At 46.0% G+C, this 18,256-nt stretch overlaps 1 protein-coding gene and 1 long non-coding RNA gene across 7 annotated transcripts in view; one reads left to right on the top strand and one right to left on the bottom strand.

The window, feature by feature from the left end:
• ABCB5 (ATP binding cassette subfamily B member 5) overlaps positions 1 to 18,256 on the bottom strand; it is a 120,783-nt gene that overhangs the window by 71,189 nt on the left and 31,338 nt on the right. For 4 of the 5 annotated variants that reach the window (XM_089315351.1, XM_051852797.3, XM_089315352.1 and 1 more), the window contains 3 exons: positions 18,050 to 18,175; positions 16,666 to 16,869; positions 8,620 to 8,790 (listed from right to left, as the gene is read on the bottom strand). In XM_089315351.1, coding sequence (XP_089171477.1) covers positions 8,620 to 8,790; positions 16,666 to 16,869; positions 18,050 to 18,175 — 501 coding nt within the window. The remainder of the gene's footprint in view (positions 1 to 8,619; positions 8,791 to 16,665; positions 16,870 to 18,049; positions 18,176 to 18,256) is intronic. The other variant, XM_089315353.1, reaches the window with a different exon arrangement.
• LOC149121730 (uncharacterized) overlaps positions 11,090 to 18,256 on the top strand; it is a 57,265-nt gene continuing 50,098 nt past the window's right edge. The window contains exons 1-2 of one of the 2 annotated variants that reach the window (XR_016222497.1): positions 11,090 to 14,542; positions 17,170 to 17,241. This is a non-coding gene — a long non-coding RNA (uncharacterized LOC149121730). Of the gene's footprint in view, positions 14,543 to 15,058; positions 15,936 to 17,169; positions 17,242 to 18,256 lie in introns of those variants that run through there. The other variant, XR_016222496.1, reaches the window with a different exon arrangement.

Genomic DNA, 18,256 nt, shown 5'->3' with positions numbered 1-18,256 from the left:
TTATCTTCACTGCAGTGATGGTTTCACGGTGTACATATATGCCCAAAGTGTTCAAATTCTGTGTTTTGATGTGTGCAGTGTACTGTAATGGCAATTAAATGTAAAAAAAACTTATAAAAATAATTCAAACAGGAACAGGTATTTGATTCAGTGGTTAAGAAACCACTTGGAGGGCTGGCGCTGTGGCGCAGTAGGTTAATCTGACTGTGGTGCCAGATCCCATGTGGGTGCCGGTTCTGGTCCCTCCCGGCTGCTCCTCTTCCGATCTAGCTCTCTGGTATGGCCTGGGAAATCAGCAGAAGATGGCTCAAGTCCTTGGGCCCCTGCACCCCCATGCAAGACCTGGAAGAGGCTCCAGGTTCCTGGCTTTGGATTGGTGCAGCTCCGGCTGTTGTGGCCATTTGGGGAGCGAACCAGCGGATGGAAGACATTTCTCTCTGTCTCTCCTTCTCACTGCCTGTAACTCTAACTCTCAAATAAATAAATAAGAAACCACTTGAGACATTTGCATTCCATACCACTGTGCCTGGCCTTGAGTTCTGGCTCTGGTTCTAATTCCAGTTTCCTTCTAATGCTCACTCCAGTAGGCACCAAGTGATGGCAAAGTACTTGGGTCCCTGCCCACCATGGGGAAGGCCTGGCTTGAGTTCCAGGCTCCAGGGTTTGATCTAGCCTACCCTTGTCTGTGGTGGGCATTTGGGGAGTGAGCCAGAGGATGAAATATCTCTATCTCTCTTTTTCTCTCTTTCCAATTAATAATAATAAAAGGAAAGATGATTTCTGGGAAAATGAAAACCGGATACTAACCACTACTTCTCCCATTTTTCAATTACATTTCCTTAAAGTTACAAATGCCATTTTTTTTTTTTTTGACAGGCAGAGTGGACAGTGAGAGAGAGAGACAGAGAGAAAGGTCTTCCTTTTCCATTGGTTCATCCCCCAAATGGCGCTATGGCTGGCTCACCGCGCTGATCTGAAGCCAGGAGCCAGGTGCTTCTCCTGGTCTCCCATGGGGTGCAGGGCCCAAGTACTTGGGCCATCCTCCACTGCACACCCGGGCCACAGCAGAGAGCTGGCCTGGAAGAGGGGCAACCGCGACAGAATCTGGCTCCCCAACCAGGACTAGAACCTGGGGTGCCGGAGCCGCAGGCGGAGGATTAGCCTAGTGAGCCGCGGCGCCGGCACAAATGCCATTTTCTAAAAGCAAACACTCAATGACTTCACAATGCTGTCAAACATTTTTCAGAGCAAATACAGATGTATGATATCAAAGGAGGCATATAACACATCATACTCTATGGTGTAGCGGTGGGGGAGAGAATGTTATAAAATTAACAATTAGGAGGTTAGAACAAGAAAAGGCCTGAAAATTGTGATTGTGTGATCCTTTTGTTCATAGAATCAGAATCACACGGTTTCCTGATGCAGGTTTATAATATTCTAGACCTTCTCTCCCTCACAGGGGACTCACTTCACAGGTGTTTATATATATATATATATATATACACATGTATATGTATATCTATCTGTCTACACACACACTTGCTTTTTTATTAGGCATTACATAGACAACAGGTTTACTTATTTTGCATATGTGCTTGCTGCTGTCTCACACCTTTTTAAAAGAGATTTATTTATTTGAAAGGCAGAGTGATAGAGACAGATGGAGACACAGAGAGACATCTTCCGCTTGCTGGTTCACTGCTCAAATGACTGCAACTGCCAAGTCTGGGTCTAGTAAAGTCAGACACTTGCAACTCCATCCACATCTCCCAGGTGGGTGCCAGGGACACAAGTACTTGGGCTACCATCTGCTGCATTCCCGGGTGCATTAGCAGGAAGCTGGGTCAGAAGCAGAGCAGGTGGAACACAAGCCAGCACTTAACACATTGGATGTGGGTGTCCCAAGTTACCCCTAGCCATTGTGCCACAACCCACCTGCCCCTCTTGTCTGACACCAGAAGACAGTTTCTACAGTTGTGACGGAGACCATTAGTGTCCAAGCGGGACAGAAGCCATCTGTGTCTCTGTAACCTCTCCACTCTGCCACACTCTAGTCTAAACTACAAGCATTGGGTTAAAGTATGTCACAATTAATTTATTACAGCAAGTGTATATATAATGTATCTGAGTATATCAAATAGATCACAGAACCATCTCATAATTTGGAAGGGAAAGACCATGCTTCAGAGGTCTCTACAGTGGGCCTACATTTTCTGTTCATACTCAAAGTACTATGAATTGCATAGAAAAACATCCCTTCTAGGAGCTGGTGCTGTGGCGAAGAGGGTAAAGCTGCCACCTGCAGTGCTGGCATCCCATATGGGTGCCGGTTCCAGTCCCAGCTGCTCCACTTCTGATCCAGCTCTCTGCTGTGGCCTGGGAAAGCAACAGAAGATGGCCCAAGTCCTTGGGCCTCTGCACCCCACTTGGGATACCTGGAAAAAGCTCCTGGCTCCTGCCTTCGGATCAGCGCAGCTCCGGCTGTTGCGACCGATTGGGGTGTGAACCAGCGGATGGAAGACCTTTCTCTCTCTCTATCTCTCTCTCTCTCTGTGTGTGTGTGTGTCTCCTCTTCTGTGTAACTCTGACTTTCAAATAAATATATAAATAAATCTTTTTTTTTTTTTTTTTTTTTTTAGAAAAAGAAAAGCATCCCTTCTAGATTCTAAATGTGATCTAAGGCTGCTCTCATAGCAATAGTAATCAACCAAAAAACAAACAAACAAACAAACCAAAAACAAACAAACAAAAAACCAAAAAAACACTCAACAGTTGCTATTCCAGGCTGTAAAATATTGGAGAGATTTTGGCAACCAGGGGCTCTCATCATATGGATCCAGACACTATGTGCTTAGGAATTACTGTAAAGATAAGGGAGACAGTGCAGGAATCCTCCACTGTTTTCCCAGGGGACGCAGGTTGGATTTCAAATGCCTTTGTTGCTCTTACTTCTTACAGAAAGTACAATTCTGAAGGAATGCCCTGGTATCTCCTCTTCTGCTTCACAGATTACACAAAGCTACAAGACAAACAATTAGGTATTTGCCCGAACAAAGGTCAGCAGGAAGGTAGGTCTCTACTTGACACTTGGTTGACAGTTCTCAGATGACTTCACAATTCCACGCAGAGCCATAAATCACCGGGCGATTCCCTCACTGCTGAGGACAGCACCTGTAGTCTCACCAGCGATGGCCGTGGGCTCTGAAAGAAGGTGAGCAGCAGGAAGGGAAAGCAACATGAGCCAGAGCCGTGAGCATGAAGGGGCCTGCGTTTCGCTGCCTGGACCGTGAACAGTAGTAATGGACTCCCTGGAGAAGCAGGAGACGCAGAGACTCCAGTGTGCCGGGTGCAGGTTTAGTGTGGGAAAATGAGCAGAGCACAGCTTCCCACACACTGCCTCCGAGCAGGTTGCTTCAGCTGGACTTGGGGCCTTGTTCACCTATTTTTTTTTTTAATTAGTGGCCATGCAAGAACCATACATGCTGCTCTGATGCCTGTATGCATTGTATGATGTCCAAGTCAGGTTGAACATCTTGATCTCATCATGAAATGAAAGCGCACGTGGGAATTGGATATATATTTTAAAAGACATCCAGGTGAATGGGCTTCTGTTTTATTTGCATTGTCAGGAGATTTGAGGTCTGGTCCTTCCTGCTCTTTTAGTGATTCCTCCCCTGTAGGCTGTTGGACTCTCACTGGCCATCTCCTGTAAGGAGGTTGCTAGGCTGGTTCAAAGGGGGAATCCAGGGTTTTGGTTTCTTAACTACCTCCCTAAGATGTTGAAAGTCAATTGGCTCAGTGTTCTTTTGGGTCAACCCTGGTTCCGCGGCTGCACAGTGTGGGATTACTGTCAGGCTGGCCCTCCTGTCTCGCCCAGCTCTGTGTTGTGTCAGATTAAGCGACAAAAAGCCAAATATCAACACTTAGAAGCCATGAGCAATGCGTGACTCACCTTCTCCTCCTCTCCCTCCTCTCAACATGCAGGAATCCACTCAAATATATGCTTAGGTTAAGACCCTTTGGACAGGAAAATACATTCACAATCTGTCTAAACTCTTCACCGAGGCCATGTACAATCTAATTAGCAACATCACATAGTGTCCTAGAGACATTTCTCTTTGTGTCTTGAAATATCTTCATTCTCAATTCTGGGTAAGTTCACAAAGAAGTTAACCACTGGAGTTAGCATAAAATTATTTATCATCATTTAATACCTTCTCCCCCTCACTTTATTAACAAGCTAATCATTCGTGTATTTGTAAAGAAATGTACAACACAACAAAAATGATGGAGCAGATGTTGGGGAAGAAGAATGCTACGATAATTAACTCATTACCCAACCCAGAATGCTGACCAATAAGTAATACATAAGAGATGTCTTATTCAGTAAGAATTAGGAAAATCAATATATTCGCTAAGTGTTTTCTTTGGTGGTGGGAGAGAGTAAGGCTGAGAGATAATTTAAATGTACCCAAATCACCAAGAAATTTATCCATATCATGAAAAAATATTTTACCGCATTTCCTAAGACTTTGAAATGTTCTACTGAGCAATAATGATTTCAATTTATTTCTACATGATTTTTGGTGTACACCGCAAAGTGGAATTTCTGGAGCAGGTTTAATAAGGGGCTGGTTCTTAAGCTTGATCGGATTCAGCGTCCCCTCCATCTCCTCCCAGATGTGCTATTTTGAGCGGGTACAGCACAGCATGGAGGTGACACAAATGAGGCAAAGGCTGACTGTGTTTGCTTGGCTTCTGGCTTCACCGTTGCCCTGCCGTTCCTTCACCTGTTTGGGCCTCAGTGTGCCGACCTGGGTAGCAGGACGATAAGGAAGGGTCCTTGTGAGACCAGCTGCTTATCTCTCTAATGTCTAAAATAATGGCTTTGGGGTCCAGGAGCTCTTCAATAGTACCTGTCAGTCTTTTTATACAAGATTACCGTACGTTTTCCTCAAGAGTTTAGCGGTTTATTTTTTTTTCTCTTTCTCAACCAGATTCTCAAGGAGCCTTAATCTGTCAAAGGTAGAGAAGCAGTACCGTAAAGGGAGCTGGTGCCTTAGCATTTAAGCCCGAGCCTTGCAGCCAGTCGTCAGCTTGATCCTGCAGGCTCCAGAAGTCTGTGCCTTCGCAACCTTTGCTCGGCTGGCTTTGATTGCAGCCGGGAACCCCCTTGGAGGGATTCCCTTTCTGCTCCCAGCTGTCACAGTGTGGCTGCTAACAGCTCGAGGGGTTTCCTGAAATCCCCAATTCTGAGTATGACATTGAAATGATACGGACATAACGAAATGTGCGTGCATGTAAAAATTAGCCTTGCTCTGACTCGGGCAGTTAATTTAATAAAGTAGTCTGCCGTTTAATGCCATGTGTGAATTTTCCTGTTCAGTTTTCTAAGTAGAATGACTATAACGGATGGGGTCTCAGATACCTACCTGCAAGGTGCCCCATGGCGAGAGAGGACAGAGACTGTAAAATCCTGCCTGCCGAGGCTGCCACAAAGTGTCTCTGCATCTTCACACGACAGAACTCTGATGGGGCCCCTTTCCTGGTGACCAGGAATACGGCTGTGGAGAGGTTCCCCAAGGAGGTGCTGGGGCTGGACCTGCCTTCCTAAAGATCCCTCCTGAGGTTTGCGGCCCACTTTGAACACCTCCAATCCAGGTCCTATTACAGAGCCAGAGCGGGCCGCAGGTGCACACCGCGGTGCCTCCCGCTCCTGGGAGAGCTCGCAAGCCCGCTGCATGGGCGCCCAGGGCTAAACCCCAGAGCCAGTGGAAGCTCCCACCGTACAGCACTCAGCCTTACCCACTCTCCCTAGACCTCCTGCTGAAAACTAGTGATGTGAAACTAGCTTGTAGAAATCCTAAATCAGGAAGTTCAGAGAAGAGCACTGCAGGTCTCGGAAGCATCCCCGTTTGCAGCCATGCACAAGGTCCTTCAGGGAGCATCCAAGTGAAGGCTCGGTCACCGCAGATGACAGCCCCTGCAAGCGCCCAGTGGACACACTGCAAAGGTGGAAGACAGTAACATCGATGATCCTGACCCTGTGGGTGCCTAGCCTACTGTGTGTGTCTTAGTTTTGAATAAAAAAGATTAAAAGTTAAAAAAAAATCAGAAAAGAGCTTGTAGAATAAGGATATAAAGAAAGAAAAATTTAAAATATTTTATTTATTTGAAATACAGAGTGACAGATTTTCCATCTGCTGGTTCACTCTGAAGCCAGGAGCCTGGAACTCGGTCCAGGTTTCCCACGTGGGTGGCAGAAATCCAAGCCCTGGGGCCGACATCCTCTGCCTCCCAGGCACATTAGCAGGAAGCTAGACTGGAAGCCAGAGGTCGGACTCCATCCCAGATACTCTGATCCCAAGCAGTGGCTTAACCTGCTCTGCCACAATGTCCACCCCAAAAGAATATATTTGTGCAACTATACAATGTGTTTGTGTTCTAAGCTTAGTGTTATTACTAAAAGGTCAAAAAGTAAAAAAAAAAAAGTTTATTGGGTAAAGAAGTTAGAAATATTTCTTATATTTTTGAGAACTTCAATATAGCCTAACCATCCAGAGTTTACAGCCTCTACTCCCATGCAGTCTTGTCCCGGGCCCTCACGCACACTTCCCATTCACTTCTGAACTCTTCCGGCATGGTAAGTGCCCTGCACAGGTGCGCCCTCTTTTGTTTACATGCTGTATTTTTGCTGTTCAGATAAATTTATAGATACACAAAGACTTACCACTGTGTCACAATAGCCTAGACCACCCAAGACAGTAACCTGCTGTCCAGGATTGTAGTGTAGGAGCGGGAAGCTATACCATACTGCCTAGGTGTGCAGGAGGCTCCACCCCGTAGATTTGTGTGAATGTATGCTGTGGTGTTTGCCTAGTGACACACTTCTCAGAACACATCCCTGTTGTGACGTGGCGCACGCCAGTATTTTCAGCTACGGCCGTCTTCACCTCTGTTCACTGGCAACGCCTAGTTGATGTCCCTGGACTCACAGCTCACAAACTCTTTGCTGCATTCTTTTCTTCTTACTTATAATAGAAATTTCACTTTAACCAGTAGGAAACAGAAATCTTCGGGAGTTTTTCACGTCGACAAGCAATTGTTTACTTTAAAAATTGGGACTAATTTTGATTGCCCCAAGTCATTAACATACTGGATGAAAAGACAATAGGCACATTTAACCTCTAAACCACCTGAGAGCCCATTACAACACAGTACAAAAAAAGCTATCTAACTGAAGTTTGTTAAGGGTAATTTTAGTGTCTTCAAGCCTTAAGTAATTACGTGTCACCATTATAAAAAATATTGGGGCCAGTGTTGTGGCGTAGTGGCTAACACTGTCGCCTGTGACACATCCCATATGGCGTGGGTTCGTGTCCTGATTGCTCTGCTTCTGATCCAGCTCCCTACTAATGAGCCTGGGACAGCAGCAGAAGATGACTCAAGTACTTGGGCCCCTGCACCTATGCAGGAGACCCAGAAGCAGCTCTTGGATCCTGACTTTGGCTTGGCTTAGCCCTGGTCATTGCGGCCATTTGGGGACTGAACTAGCAGATGGAAATGCTCGCTCTATCTCTCTCTCTCTCTCTCTCTCTCTCACACACACACACACACACTCTGCCTTTCAAATAAATAAATCTTAAAAAAAAATTCTAAATAAAGTAAATTCTAAATAAAGTGAATTCTAAATAAAGATCCCTGTTCTAGTTACCAACTACTAAAAAATGAATAAAACATTAACTCTGCTCATGTTTCTTCTCTACCAAGATGAATGAAGTTGGCAAAGTTTCCAGATCGACACATATTTTCATACCGTGCAAGCACCATATGCCACTCTCATTATGGGGGCAAAACAAGGAGAGAACCTTACCACATCTGATGTTCGAGTAAGTAATAGATTTTTAAATAAGCAGCGGACATTCTGGCTGCCAGGATCTGTTGCTAGTCCCATAACATCAGTATTTAAAACCAGAAGCCTGCGCTTCATGCATTTCCAAGCAAACACAAAGTACCCTGCACCACTGACGCCTTCGGAGGGGTCTGAAGGTTGTGATTTAAAAGAGGATTTGACCTTGGAGAAAGCTACTCAATGGTTTTTCAACCTGCCTTCCAGATGCAGTGTAATTTGGTGCAGGGCCCTAGCGGTCTTGGGACTGGGAAGCATGTACAGGAGGTTGGTGTGAGGGTTGAAGGGCCCGGGGTGCTGGACAGGGTGACTCAAGTGTAGAGCTTCTCCGTGGCCCAAAAGAAGAAAACTGGGCAGAGCTGAGCATCACAAGGGTGAGTAGGGAAGAGCCCTCGGCTTGATGTGGTTACAGTGGCGCCGGTGGTGCTGGGATTGCTATGGGGTGCTAGGAAGGGGGTGCACCTGTTGGGAGGGAGCGCTGAGCAGGATGCTTCCTGGCGCGGCAGCCTCAGAGATGCATTTTCAGCCAGAACTACAGCATCTTCTTCTCCCCTCCAGGCCATCATTTAAGTTCTTAGAAGGCTGAGCACCCTGCATCTTTAAGAGGGCTCTGAGCTCATCACGTGAGCCACCGGACAGCCAAGCTGCCTGTATTTAACAACAGCGAACCAGGAATATGCACATTGGAAGTGCTCTTGTCTGCCTACCTTCTCCAGTGCAGCTTGAACGACGGCTTCACTCTCTGTATCCAGAGCAGACGTGGCCTCATCCAAGATCAGAATCTTGGGGTTTCGAACTAAAGCACGGGCGATCGCGATTCTCTGTTTCTGCCCTCCGCTCAGCTGAGCTCCTTTTTCCCCTACCAAGGTATTAAATTTCTGATGAGAAATAGGAAAGAAACACAGAAGCAGAAGACAGCATGATCAGATGAGTGGACCTGGAAACAACCAACAGTCACAGCCGTTTGTCATACCAGCGTAGTCATTGCTTCAGCTGGGCTAGTCAAGACTATTTTATTTTAATTTGAAAGATTTATGGATTTATTTGAAAGGCAGAGTTACAGAGAGAGAGAGAGAGATAGAAATAGAGGTAGAGAGAGATAGAGATAAACAGAGAGAGAGAGATCAATCTTCCATCCGCGGTTCACTCCCCAAATGGCTGCAACAGCCAGGGCTGGGCTGGACCAAGCCAGGAGCCAGGAACTCCATCTGGGTCCCCCTTGTGGGTGGCAGGGGCCCAAGCACTTGGTCCATTTTCCACTGCTTTCCCAGGTGAATTAGCAGGGAGCTGGATGAAAAGTGGAGCAGCCAGGACTCACATGGGATGGTAAGTGGTGACCTGTTACACCACAACACCAGCCTCCATTCCTCACTTCAATTTGCTTTCTGTGGAAACAAATAACTATGAAAACAGACACTGATGAAGAGCGGAAGTAAGAAATATTTGGGGCCGGCGCTGTGGCTCACTAGGCTAATCCTCTGCCTGCGGCGCCGGCACCCCGGCTTCTAGTCCCGGTTGGGGCGCTGGATTCTGTCCCGGTTGCCCCTCTTCCAGTCCAGCTCTCTGCTGTGGCCCGGGAAGGCAGTGGAGGATGGCCCAAGTGCTTGGGCCCTGCACCCGCATGGGAGACCAGGAGGAAGCACCTGGCTCCTGGCTTCGGATCAGCGCAGTGCACGGGTGGCCATTTGGGGGGTGAACCAACGGAAAAGGAAAACCTTTCTCTCTGTCTCTCTCTCTCTCTCTCACTGTCTAACTCTGCCTGTCAAAGAAAAAAAAAATATTTGGCTAGGACTAAAAGAAATTAGAAAATATGCCCGCTGAGGAGTTTTAGAAAGTTAGTAATCATTTGAACTATTTTCAAATCCCTTTAAGACATTCTTAGAATGCTTTGAGATCTTTAAAAGAATCCCTTAAAATATACAAATATATACTTAAGTATTATTTGATATATTACCCAGAGTTTTCTTCCTGGACACTCTCAAAAATAGTATGAAAAATAATTGCTTCAAAAGCCAACTTCTGTCCAAAACTTGTTTCAGTCTTGGGAGACTTTAGGTCTTCTTTAAATAAGTATTTTTTGTGGGGACACTGCTGTGGCATAGCGGGCAAAGCTGCCTTTTGCAGCACTGGCATCCCACATGGGTGCCATCCTATATGGGCAAGTCCTGGCTGCTCCACTTCCAGTCCAGCTCCCTGCTGATATGCCTGAGAAAGCAGAGGAAGATGGCCCAAGTGCTTGGGCCCCTGCACCCGTGAGGCAGACTCAAAAAAGAAGCTCCTGGCTCCTGGTTTCTGTCTGGCCCAGTCCCAGCTGTTGCGACCATTTCTGGAGTGAACCAGTGGATGGAAGATTTCTTTCTCTGTCTCTCCCTCACTCTCTCCCTGTAACTCTGCCTTTCAAATAAATACATAGATCTTTAAAAAATAGAGATAGCATGAAAAATTATTTTTAAATTGTAAATGCATCTTTCAAAAAGTCTGTATTGTCACAAATCTTTTAGCCACAGTGAAGCATGGCTGTATTTCTGATTCAGAGTTCATTTCTTCAAGGGTATTAATTTAAATAATCTTTATAAACCTTGCATTTCTAGGATTTAAACTTTACATTTTAAAAAAATCAGCCTCATTGATGAGTGATTTATGCACAATAAAATGCATGTGTGAAACAGTATCTCATTGTGGTTTTGCTTTGGATTTCCCTAGTGAGAAACGATGCTGAGTATTTTCCTGTGTGTATCTTGTTCATTGAATCTGTTTGTTTCACTTTTTGTCAGTCTATTATTGTTATTGCCAGTGCATTATTTTTGTCTTGTGACTGGGTTGTAACTATTCATATATTCTAGATTCTTGCCAAATGTGCGTACTAAGAATATTTTCTTGCACTTTGTCTTATTTTCTAAATGATGTATTTTAAAAATAATAATTTTTCTTTTTTAAAAAATGTTTTCTTCTCATCTCTCTTTAAAAATTTTACTTTAATTTTTAATTACTTTTTAACAAATTAAATGTGATTTGTAGATACAATTTTAAGAACATAATGATACTCCCTTCCTCCCTTAATCCCTCCCTCCTAACCTCTGTCCCCCTCTCCTTCCTTTAAAAAGAATATTTTAAATGTTAGTGAGTTCACAGCCAACAGTAAACTTAAACCCATGCCATGTGAAATAATGACTGTACTAAGGAGCCACTTCTTCCCTGTTTATTTTTAAGAAAAAAATCCACAAAGAAATAGGTCCGGTTTACTGTTCTTTTAAAGGTATACATGCTTTTCTGCCTAAAAAAAATCTGCTGATCTCAAGGTCACAATTTTCTTTGAAGTTTTTATTTGCAAAGTTCAATCTTGAGAAGGTTGGTCTTAGGTCTATGGCAGATTGGTTTTTGACTGGGGTATGATGGAAAGGTCACATTGCCACCGTCCACACCCACCCCAAACATGGATAAGCAATGCCTATAGCATCGTTTGAGGAAAAGATCTCCCTTTCTCCCTTTGAATCCCATTGGCCATGTCAAAAACCTGTTGACTTGATGTGTTTGACTGTATTTCTGGGGTCTCTGTTCACTGTGCTGATCTACAGATGCATCATCACAGCACCACCACTGTCTTAATTGCTGCCTTAAAATTAGATACTGTAGCTCCTCCAGCTTTATGCTTCTTTCAAAATTGTGTAGGCTATCCTTAGTCCTTTGAATTTCCAAATACATTTTGATATTGCCAATTCAACTTCTACCCTTAGCGGGGAGAAAAAAAGACTGGTGAAATTTTGCCTGGTAAAGCATCAGATTTAAAGGCTGACTCGGAGAGAATGTCGTCTTTGGTTTCTGAATCAATGAATAGAATACCCTATGCTTCCTTAGATTATCACTCATTTCTTCAACAATGTCTTATAGTTTTTACACAGAAAGAGTTGCATACCTTTCATTAATTTAATCTTAAGTATTTTGACCTTTGATGCTATTGTGAATTCCAATTTTTATTGTAGCTTCATTTTTTAAAAATATTTATTTTATTTATTTGAAAGACAGAGTTACAGAGAGAGGTAGAGACAAAGAGAGGTCTTCCATCCACTGTCTTACTCCCCAGATGGCTTCAACGGCCGGAGCTGCGCCGATCCGAAGCCAGGAGCTTCTTCTGACTCTCCCACATGGGTGCAGTGGTTGGGCCATCTCCTACTGCTTTCCCAGTCCATAGCAGAGAGCTGGATCAGAGGAGGAGCAGCCAGGAATTGAACCAACGCCCATATGGAATGCCGGCGCTTCAGGCCAGGGCGTTAACCCACTGCGCCACAGCACCGGCCCCAATTGCAGCTTTGTTTTATAACTCTTGCTACTATATAAAGGTCCAGTTGATTTTTAGTAGTTGTAGGTCCATTAAAATTATCCATTTTGTGGGTGGGTATTTTGACCATTGTTAAGATGCCGTTGGGACACCTGCATCCCGTATCGGAGTGCTGGGGTTAGAGTCTCAGCTCCGTTCCTGATTCCAGCTTCTTGGTAATGCACACCTTGGGAGGCAGCAGGTGATATGGGAGACCCACACTGAGCTGCTGGCTCTTGGTTTTCATCTGGTGCAGCCCAGGTGTTGTGAACACTTGTGGACTGAACTAGCGGAAGGGAGATCTCATTGTGGCTCTCTGCCTTTCAAATAAATAAAATACATATATAAAACTTCTTTAAAGTTATCTATTTTTTTCTTGAGGTTTTGGTGGTTTGTATCTGTGAGGGAAGTGATCCTCATCTACACTGTCAAATGCATAGGCATAGCAATGTTCACACACTATTCCCTTGTTGATTGTTTACTCTCTTTGGGATTGCTAGTGATACACTTTTTTTCATTCCTGATATTAGTTATTTTGTCTTTCATTTTCGTTGTAATCTTTGCTAGTTTTACTGATTTTATTGATATTTTCAAGGAGACAGTGTTTGATTTTTTTTTTTTTTTAAAAAGACAGAGTTACAGAGAAAGGCAGAGACAGAGAGAGGTCTTCCATCCGCTGGTTTACTCCCCAGATGGCCGCAACGGCTGGAGCTGCACCAATCCCAAGGCAGGAGCCAGGAGCTTCCTCCAGGTTTCCCACATGGGTGCAGGGGCCCAAGGACTTGGGCCATCCCCCACTGCCTTCTCTGGCCATAGCAGAGAGCTGGATCAGAAGAGGAGGAGCTGGGACTAGAACCGGTGCTCATATGGGATGCCGGTGCTTCAGGCCAGGACTTTAACCCTCTGTGCCACAGCGCCGGCCCCGCCAGTGTTTGATTTCCATGATTATCTCTGATGTTTCCCAATTTTCTATTTCATCAGCTTCTGCTCTGATCTAATTTCCTTCCTCCTGCTTGCTTTGGGTTTAATTTGTTTTTCTCTCTCTCGTTTCTCAAGAAAAAAATCTTGGTTTGAAGATGATTTAACTTTTTCTTTTCTAAAGGTAAGTATTTCACATTGTAAGTGTCTCTCGAGGCAGTGCTTTAAGTGTGTTCCACAAGTATTGATAATATTGCATTTTCACTTTTACTGAGTTCAAAATAATGATTCTTGAGACTTCTTGGAGTCATAAATATGTACTATCTGGTTTTCAAATATTTATGTATGTTTCTTTTTTTTTTTTTTTTTCAGGCAGAGTGGATAGTGAGAGAGAGAGAGAGACAGAGAGAGAAAGGTCTTCTTTTTGCTGTTGGTTCACCCCCCAATGGCCGCTGGGGCCGGCGTGCTGCGGCCGGGGCACCGCGCTGATCCGAAGGCAGGAGACAGGTGCTTCTCCTGGTCTTCCATGCTGGTGCAGGACTCAAGGACTTGGGCCATCCTCCACTGCACTCCCTGGCCATAGCAGAGAGCTGGCCTGGAAGAGGGGCAACCGGGACAGAATCCGGCGCCCTGACCGGGACTAGAACCCGGTGTGCCGGCACCGCAGGCGAAGGATTAGCCTATTGAGCCACATCGCCGGCAGATTTATGTATGTTTCAAGTATGCCTCTGTTCTTGGTTTCTAGTTTAGTTGTATTTATGGTCTGAGAATATATATGTTTTCTCTTCTTTGACATTGCTAAGGTATTGTTTTGTTTGTGTTTGTAATGGCCCAGATAGTGTTTATTTCAGCTAATTCTCCATGGGCATTTCAGAACAGTAAATTCTGCTGTCATTGAGTGGAATATTCTCTACTCACCAATTAAATCTTGTGGCTTGATACTGTTGGCTGGCCTACCCATTTGCTTGTTGATAGTGTGCCTGCTTGTTCTATCAGCTACACCTGTGGGTTTGTCTCCTTTCAGATGTATCATTTTTTTTTTTTTTTAAAGATTGACTTATTTTATTTGAAAGATGGCGTTACAGAGAGGGCGAGGCAGAGAGAGAAAGAGAGAGAGAGAGTGAGCGAGCGAGTGAGTGAGCTTCCATCCGCTGGTTCACTTCTCAAATCGCGACAGCTGGAGCTGGGCCAGTCTGAAGGAGCCAGGAGCTTCTTCTGGGTCTCTCACATGGGTGCAGGGTTCCAAGCACTTGAGCCATCTTCCGCTGCTTTCCCAGGCACATTAGCAGGGAGCTGTAATGGAAGTGGAGCATCCGGAACTCTAACTAGTGCCCATATGGGATGCCAACACTGCAGGCGGTGGCTTAACCGGCTATGCCACAGCACTGGCCCCAGATGTAAGTTTTCACCTCATGCATCTTCAAGCTCTTTTCTTAAGTGAGCACACATTTAGAATTGTGTTTCCTGCCTAAGGCCATACTTCTCTGCTTCTTTGCATGTTAACCTGTTTATGTTGGAGTGACTTTGAATTCTGATTTCTTTTGAAAAACAGGCCGGTTTTGGTGGGAGTAGGCAGTTCCGACACTGGTTGTTCATGATGAACTTGGGCATTCTCAGTTGTGTGCTTTGTTGGGGTGAAGCTGTGGAGAAAGCCTTGTAGCTTGGCAGGACCCCAACCCCCAAATTGTGCCTCCTCTGGGGAATCTGTCAGAGCTTGGCTTTAGGCTAGGTTAGGGCAGGTCTAGAGTTGATCTGACTTTAAGGTGTGGTCCTTATTCCTAAGGAGTGGCATTTTTGGTGTCTTAGCTACATGCCTGGGGTGTTAAAAAGGTGTGAATGTGATCTGGCCATTTGGGCTGGGCTGCACTTGTCAACCCCCCCTCCCCCCAATCCCCCACCCAGTGCTGTGTCATCGCCAGCATCTCTGTTTCCCTCTCAGCCTTGGAGCTGCTGCTCTCCGGCAAATCACGGTGGGCTTAGCCTCAGACAGAATTCCCAAGGGACACCCACATGGGATTCCAGCCCTCAGCTCAACCCCACAGCCCTTAGGTTGCCTCCCCCGTTGCTCCAGCGGCCTGAGCTTTGGTTTCTGCTTTTCCCTCGGAGGCCTGTCATGCTCCTCTTGATTGCAGCTCCCAGAGGTTAGGCTGTGTTCGCACGCACGGTGCTGCAAGTGTGTGGTTTCCTTCCTTGCGGGAATCACGGTCTCTCACTGCCTCTGTCTGGACTGAGGCTTGGAAACACCCGTCCTGCGCCTCAGATGTTTTATCAGTTGTTGTTCTTGTTTATGGGCAGAAGGCTAGCCAGCCTCACCCAGCCCTAAGCTGTTCATTTAAAAACAGGTACTCATTAATAGAAGAAGTAATGAATTCAATGTTGAGCACAGCTTTCTCTAATTTTCCACTGACCTGAACTAACCACTTCTAGAAAGCCTATTTGTTTTGATGCTTCCTCCTGTTTCTCTGGCTAATCATGACTGTGGAATTTGCTATCTTTAGTTTGTTCTTTGGACTGTCTCTTTAGGCTTTACTGCGGGATTTATAGCAAGGTGCACCTCTGAGTAGCGTTGGCCTTTTAGTCAGAGCAAGTAGGCGCGTACAGGTGTTTTAAAGGCACCGGAGCGCTCCCTAATTCCAAATGGGAAACTGAGCAGGATGGGACATTTTGAGGAAAGGAAGTAGTTGACAGGGGCAAAAGGTCAGCAAAAAGGAAGTGGGTGTTTGTTTTCCTGACTAACACAGCAAAGAATCACCTCCTGCCCTTAATGGTTTTGCTTGCCTAAATAACTGCGTAAGTATGACCCTAAACCATGAGATAGCAAGTAGTTACTGGTATAATAAAAGTATTTGCTTAAAAAAAAGAAAAAAAATTATTTTGCTTTGTAAACTCTGCCCGTTAAAATGCACGTTTCTGTCACCGTGGCCTCCCGGGATGAGGAAACCTTACTCGTGTTTCAGTTTCAAATCTCATTCTTTTTCCATCACTGTCAGGTGATACTGGGGAACTAGAGTTTCAGAAAACGGACGTGGATGGTTTTACGGCTGCCTCTCCAACCTAATCGCTCACTGAGCGCTGGTAGTCCCCCGGGGTTCAGTGTATCGCTCCCATTCCAAGTATGATTTCACATTTCCTATCCAACAGGAGTTCCCAAAATGTCCTGCTGTCAGCTTGACATTCCCACTCGCAGCCACCAGATGGCCTCGCAAACCCACATTTAGCAGCCGCTGGAGCTGGTGATTTTGTCTGGGGTTTGATATATCCTTTCTTGTCTCGCGTTTGCAAGGAGAACCAGGGAGAACCAAACACAACTCCCTTTCAATAGGCCTTTCTACGACGCATTCCCTCCTTTGCTTTGTTCCCACGCGTGCCAGCCTCCTCTGCAGACGTGTGGTCTGGGACACGCAGGATCGTTGGCCCCGCTGCCCCTGTTCTGTGCTGGGGCGATGCATTCTCGTAGTGTCGCCCGTGGGCCCCTGGCTGCAGCACGGAGCCCGGGACGCGGCCCACGTGGTGTACTCACGTGAGGAAGCTCCATTATGAAATCGTAAGCGTGGGCTGCCTTCGCGGCCGTCTCCATCTCCGCGTCGGTCACGTCGTCTCGTCCATACTTGATGTTGGCGCTGATGGTGGCCCCGAACAGGACAGGCTCTTGGCTGACCACCCCGACGTGCTCGCGGTAGCACCGCACGTTCATGGCGCGCAGGTCCCGCTCGTCCACTGTGACCTGCCAATCAACGCAAAAAAGAGCAGCAGCGCGCTGACACCATCCAACAGCTCCAGCGTCTTGCACATACACTCAGCAAGTAGCGCGTGTGCCTGGGTGCTGGGAAAAAAAATAGTCGTAACATCCGGGTAGCAATGGGCTTTTTCTGGTAGATGGGAACCCATAACCCTATCAACCCCCCTAGTTGGATATCTTTAGCCTAAGGTCCACCAATAGAGCTGTCACAGATATTAGGGAGACACACGTGGCGAGCTTCAGTTTTGTTATTCGAAGCCTGATACCACCTTTACATTCTTTCAGGACATAGCCTGCCTGCTCTCCTGCACGGCACACCCTGATGAAACACAGAAGCGTCTTCTGCTCATCGCCACTGTAAGTAACTGAGCCTGACTTCTTTATAGATGATGCCCTTACCCAAAATCCTAGCACAACCCCGTGGGCAGGGCCAGGGTGGGAATTATGGCGCCCGAGTCTCTTTGTCTCTCTGATACTCTGGCTGGACACAGGCCCTGAAGTTAAGTGCTTTACATAGAGAGCCCTCATCCCATAGTGTAGTATTCAGCCAATGTTAGCAGAGACTTGTGCACCCAGGATACTTCAAACAAGGACTAAGAAGTGAAATTAAAAATAACAACAACAACAGGTCTGACAGAGTAGATTTCCTTTTTGAAAATAACGGCTGAAAGTTTGAACAGAAGTATTAAGAATTATGCCCTTGTGGATATCATAGGCTCACACTCCACGCCAGTGATAGAGTTGAGAAAGGTTACGTGCGAATGCACAGACAGTAGGAAAAAACGCAGGGAGGGACCTTTCTGCACAGCTCACTTTTCTGGGCTATTTGGACAAACTGTGAGCCTCCATCAATGCTGGGTGCTGCAATTCGCACCCAGAGCATCCGTGCCCCTCTAACACGCTATATGATTCATTTGTCTTGCTGATTGTCTAGCTCTATGTATTAGATGTCACGAGGGTTGACTGATGTGCTTCCAGAACCCAGAACAGTGCCTGACACAAAGTAGGCACCAAATAAATATCTGTAGAAGCAGTGAACCCCCAGCAGACAATGTGGCTCCTCTCTTCATGGCTGCGCTGTGAAGAGTTCTCTGGGGCAGGTGGCAACTCCACACCGCCCCCTGCTGTGGACCGCCCCACACCTGCTTCTGCCAGCTGCACTTACGGAGCCCTCAGTGGGATCGTACAGCCTCTGCAGAAGCTGGACTGCTGTGCTCTTCCCACTGCCGCTGGGGCCAACCAAGGCGACCGTCTCTCCAGACCGAATTTTGAGATTCAGACCTCTCAGAACCTGTTAGAATGCAGGAGGGGAAAAAGATACAGCTAGGACAAACTCTGATGTGAAGGAATAATCAGCCACGATCTCCAGAAA

This window comes from Oryctolagus cuniculus, chromosome 16 (assembly GCF_051225735.1).
Source record: "Oryctolagus cuniculus isolate XC-2025 breed Fujian yellow rabbit chromosome 16, ASM5122573v1, whole genome shotgun sequence".
Taxonomy (NCBI): domain Eukaryota; kingdom Metazoa; phylum Chordata; class Mammalia; order Lagomorpha; family Leporidae; genus Oryctolagus; species Oryctolagus cuniculus.
The sequence above is the reverse complement of the archived record's forward strand: the minus strand, read 5'-3'. Positions and strand labels throughout refer to the sequence as shown.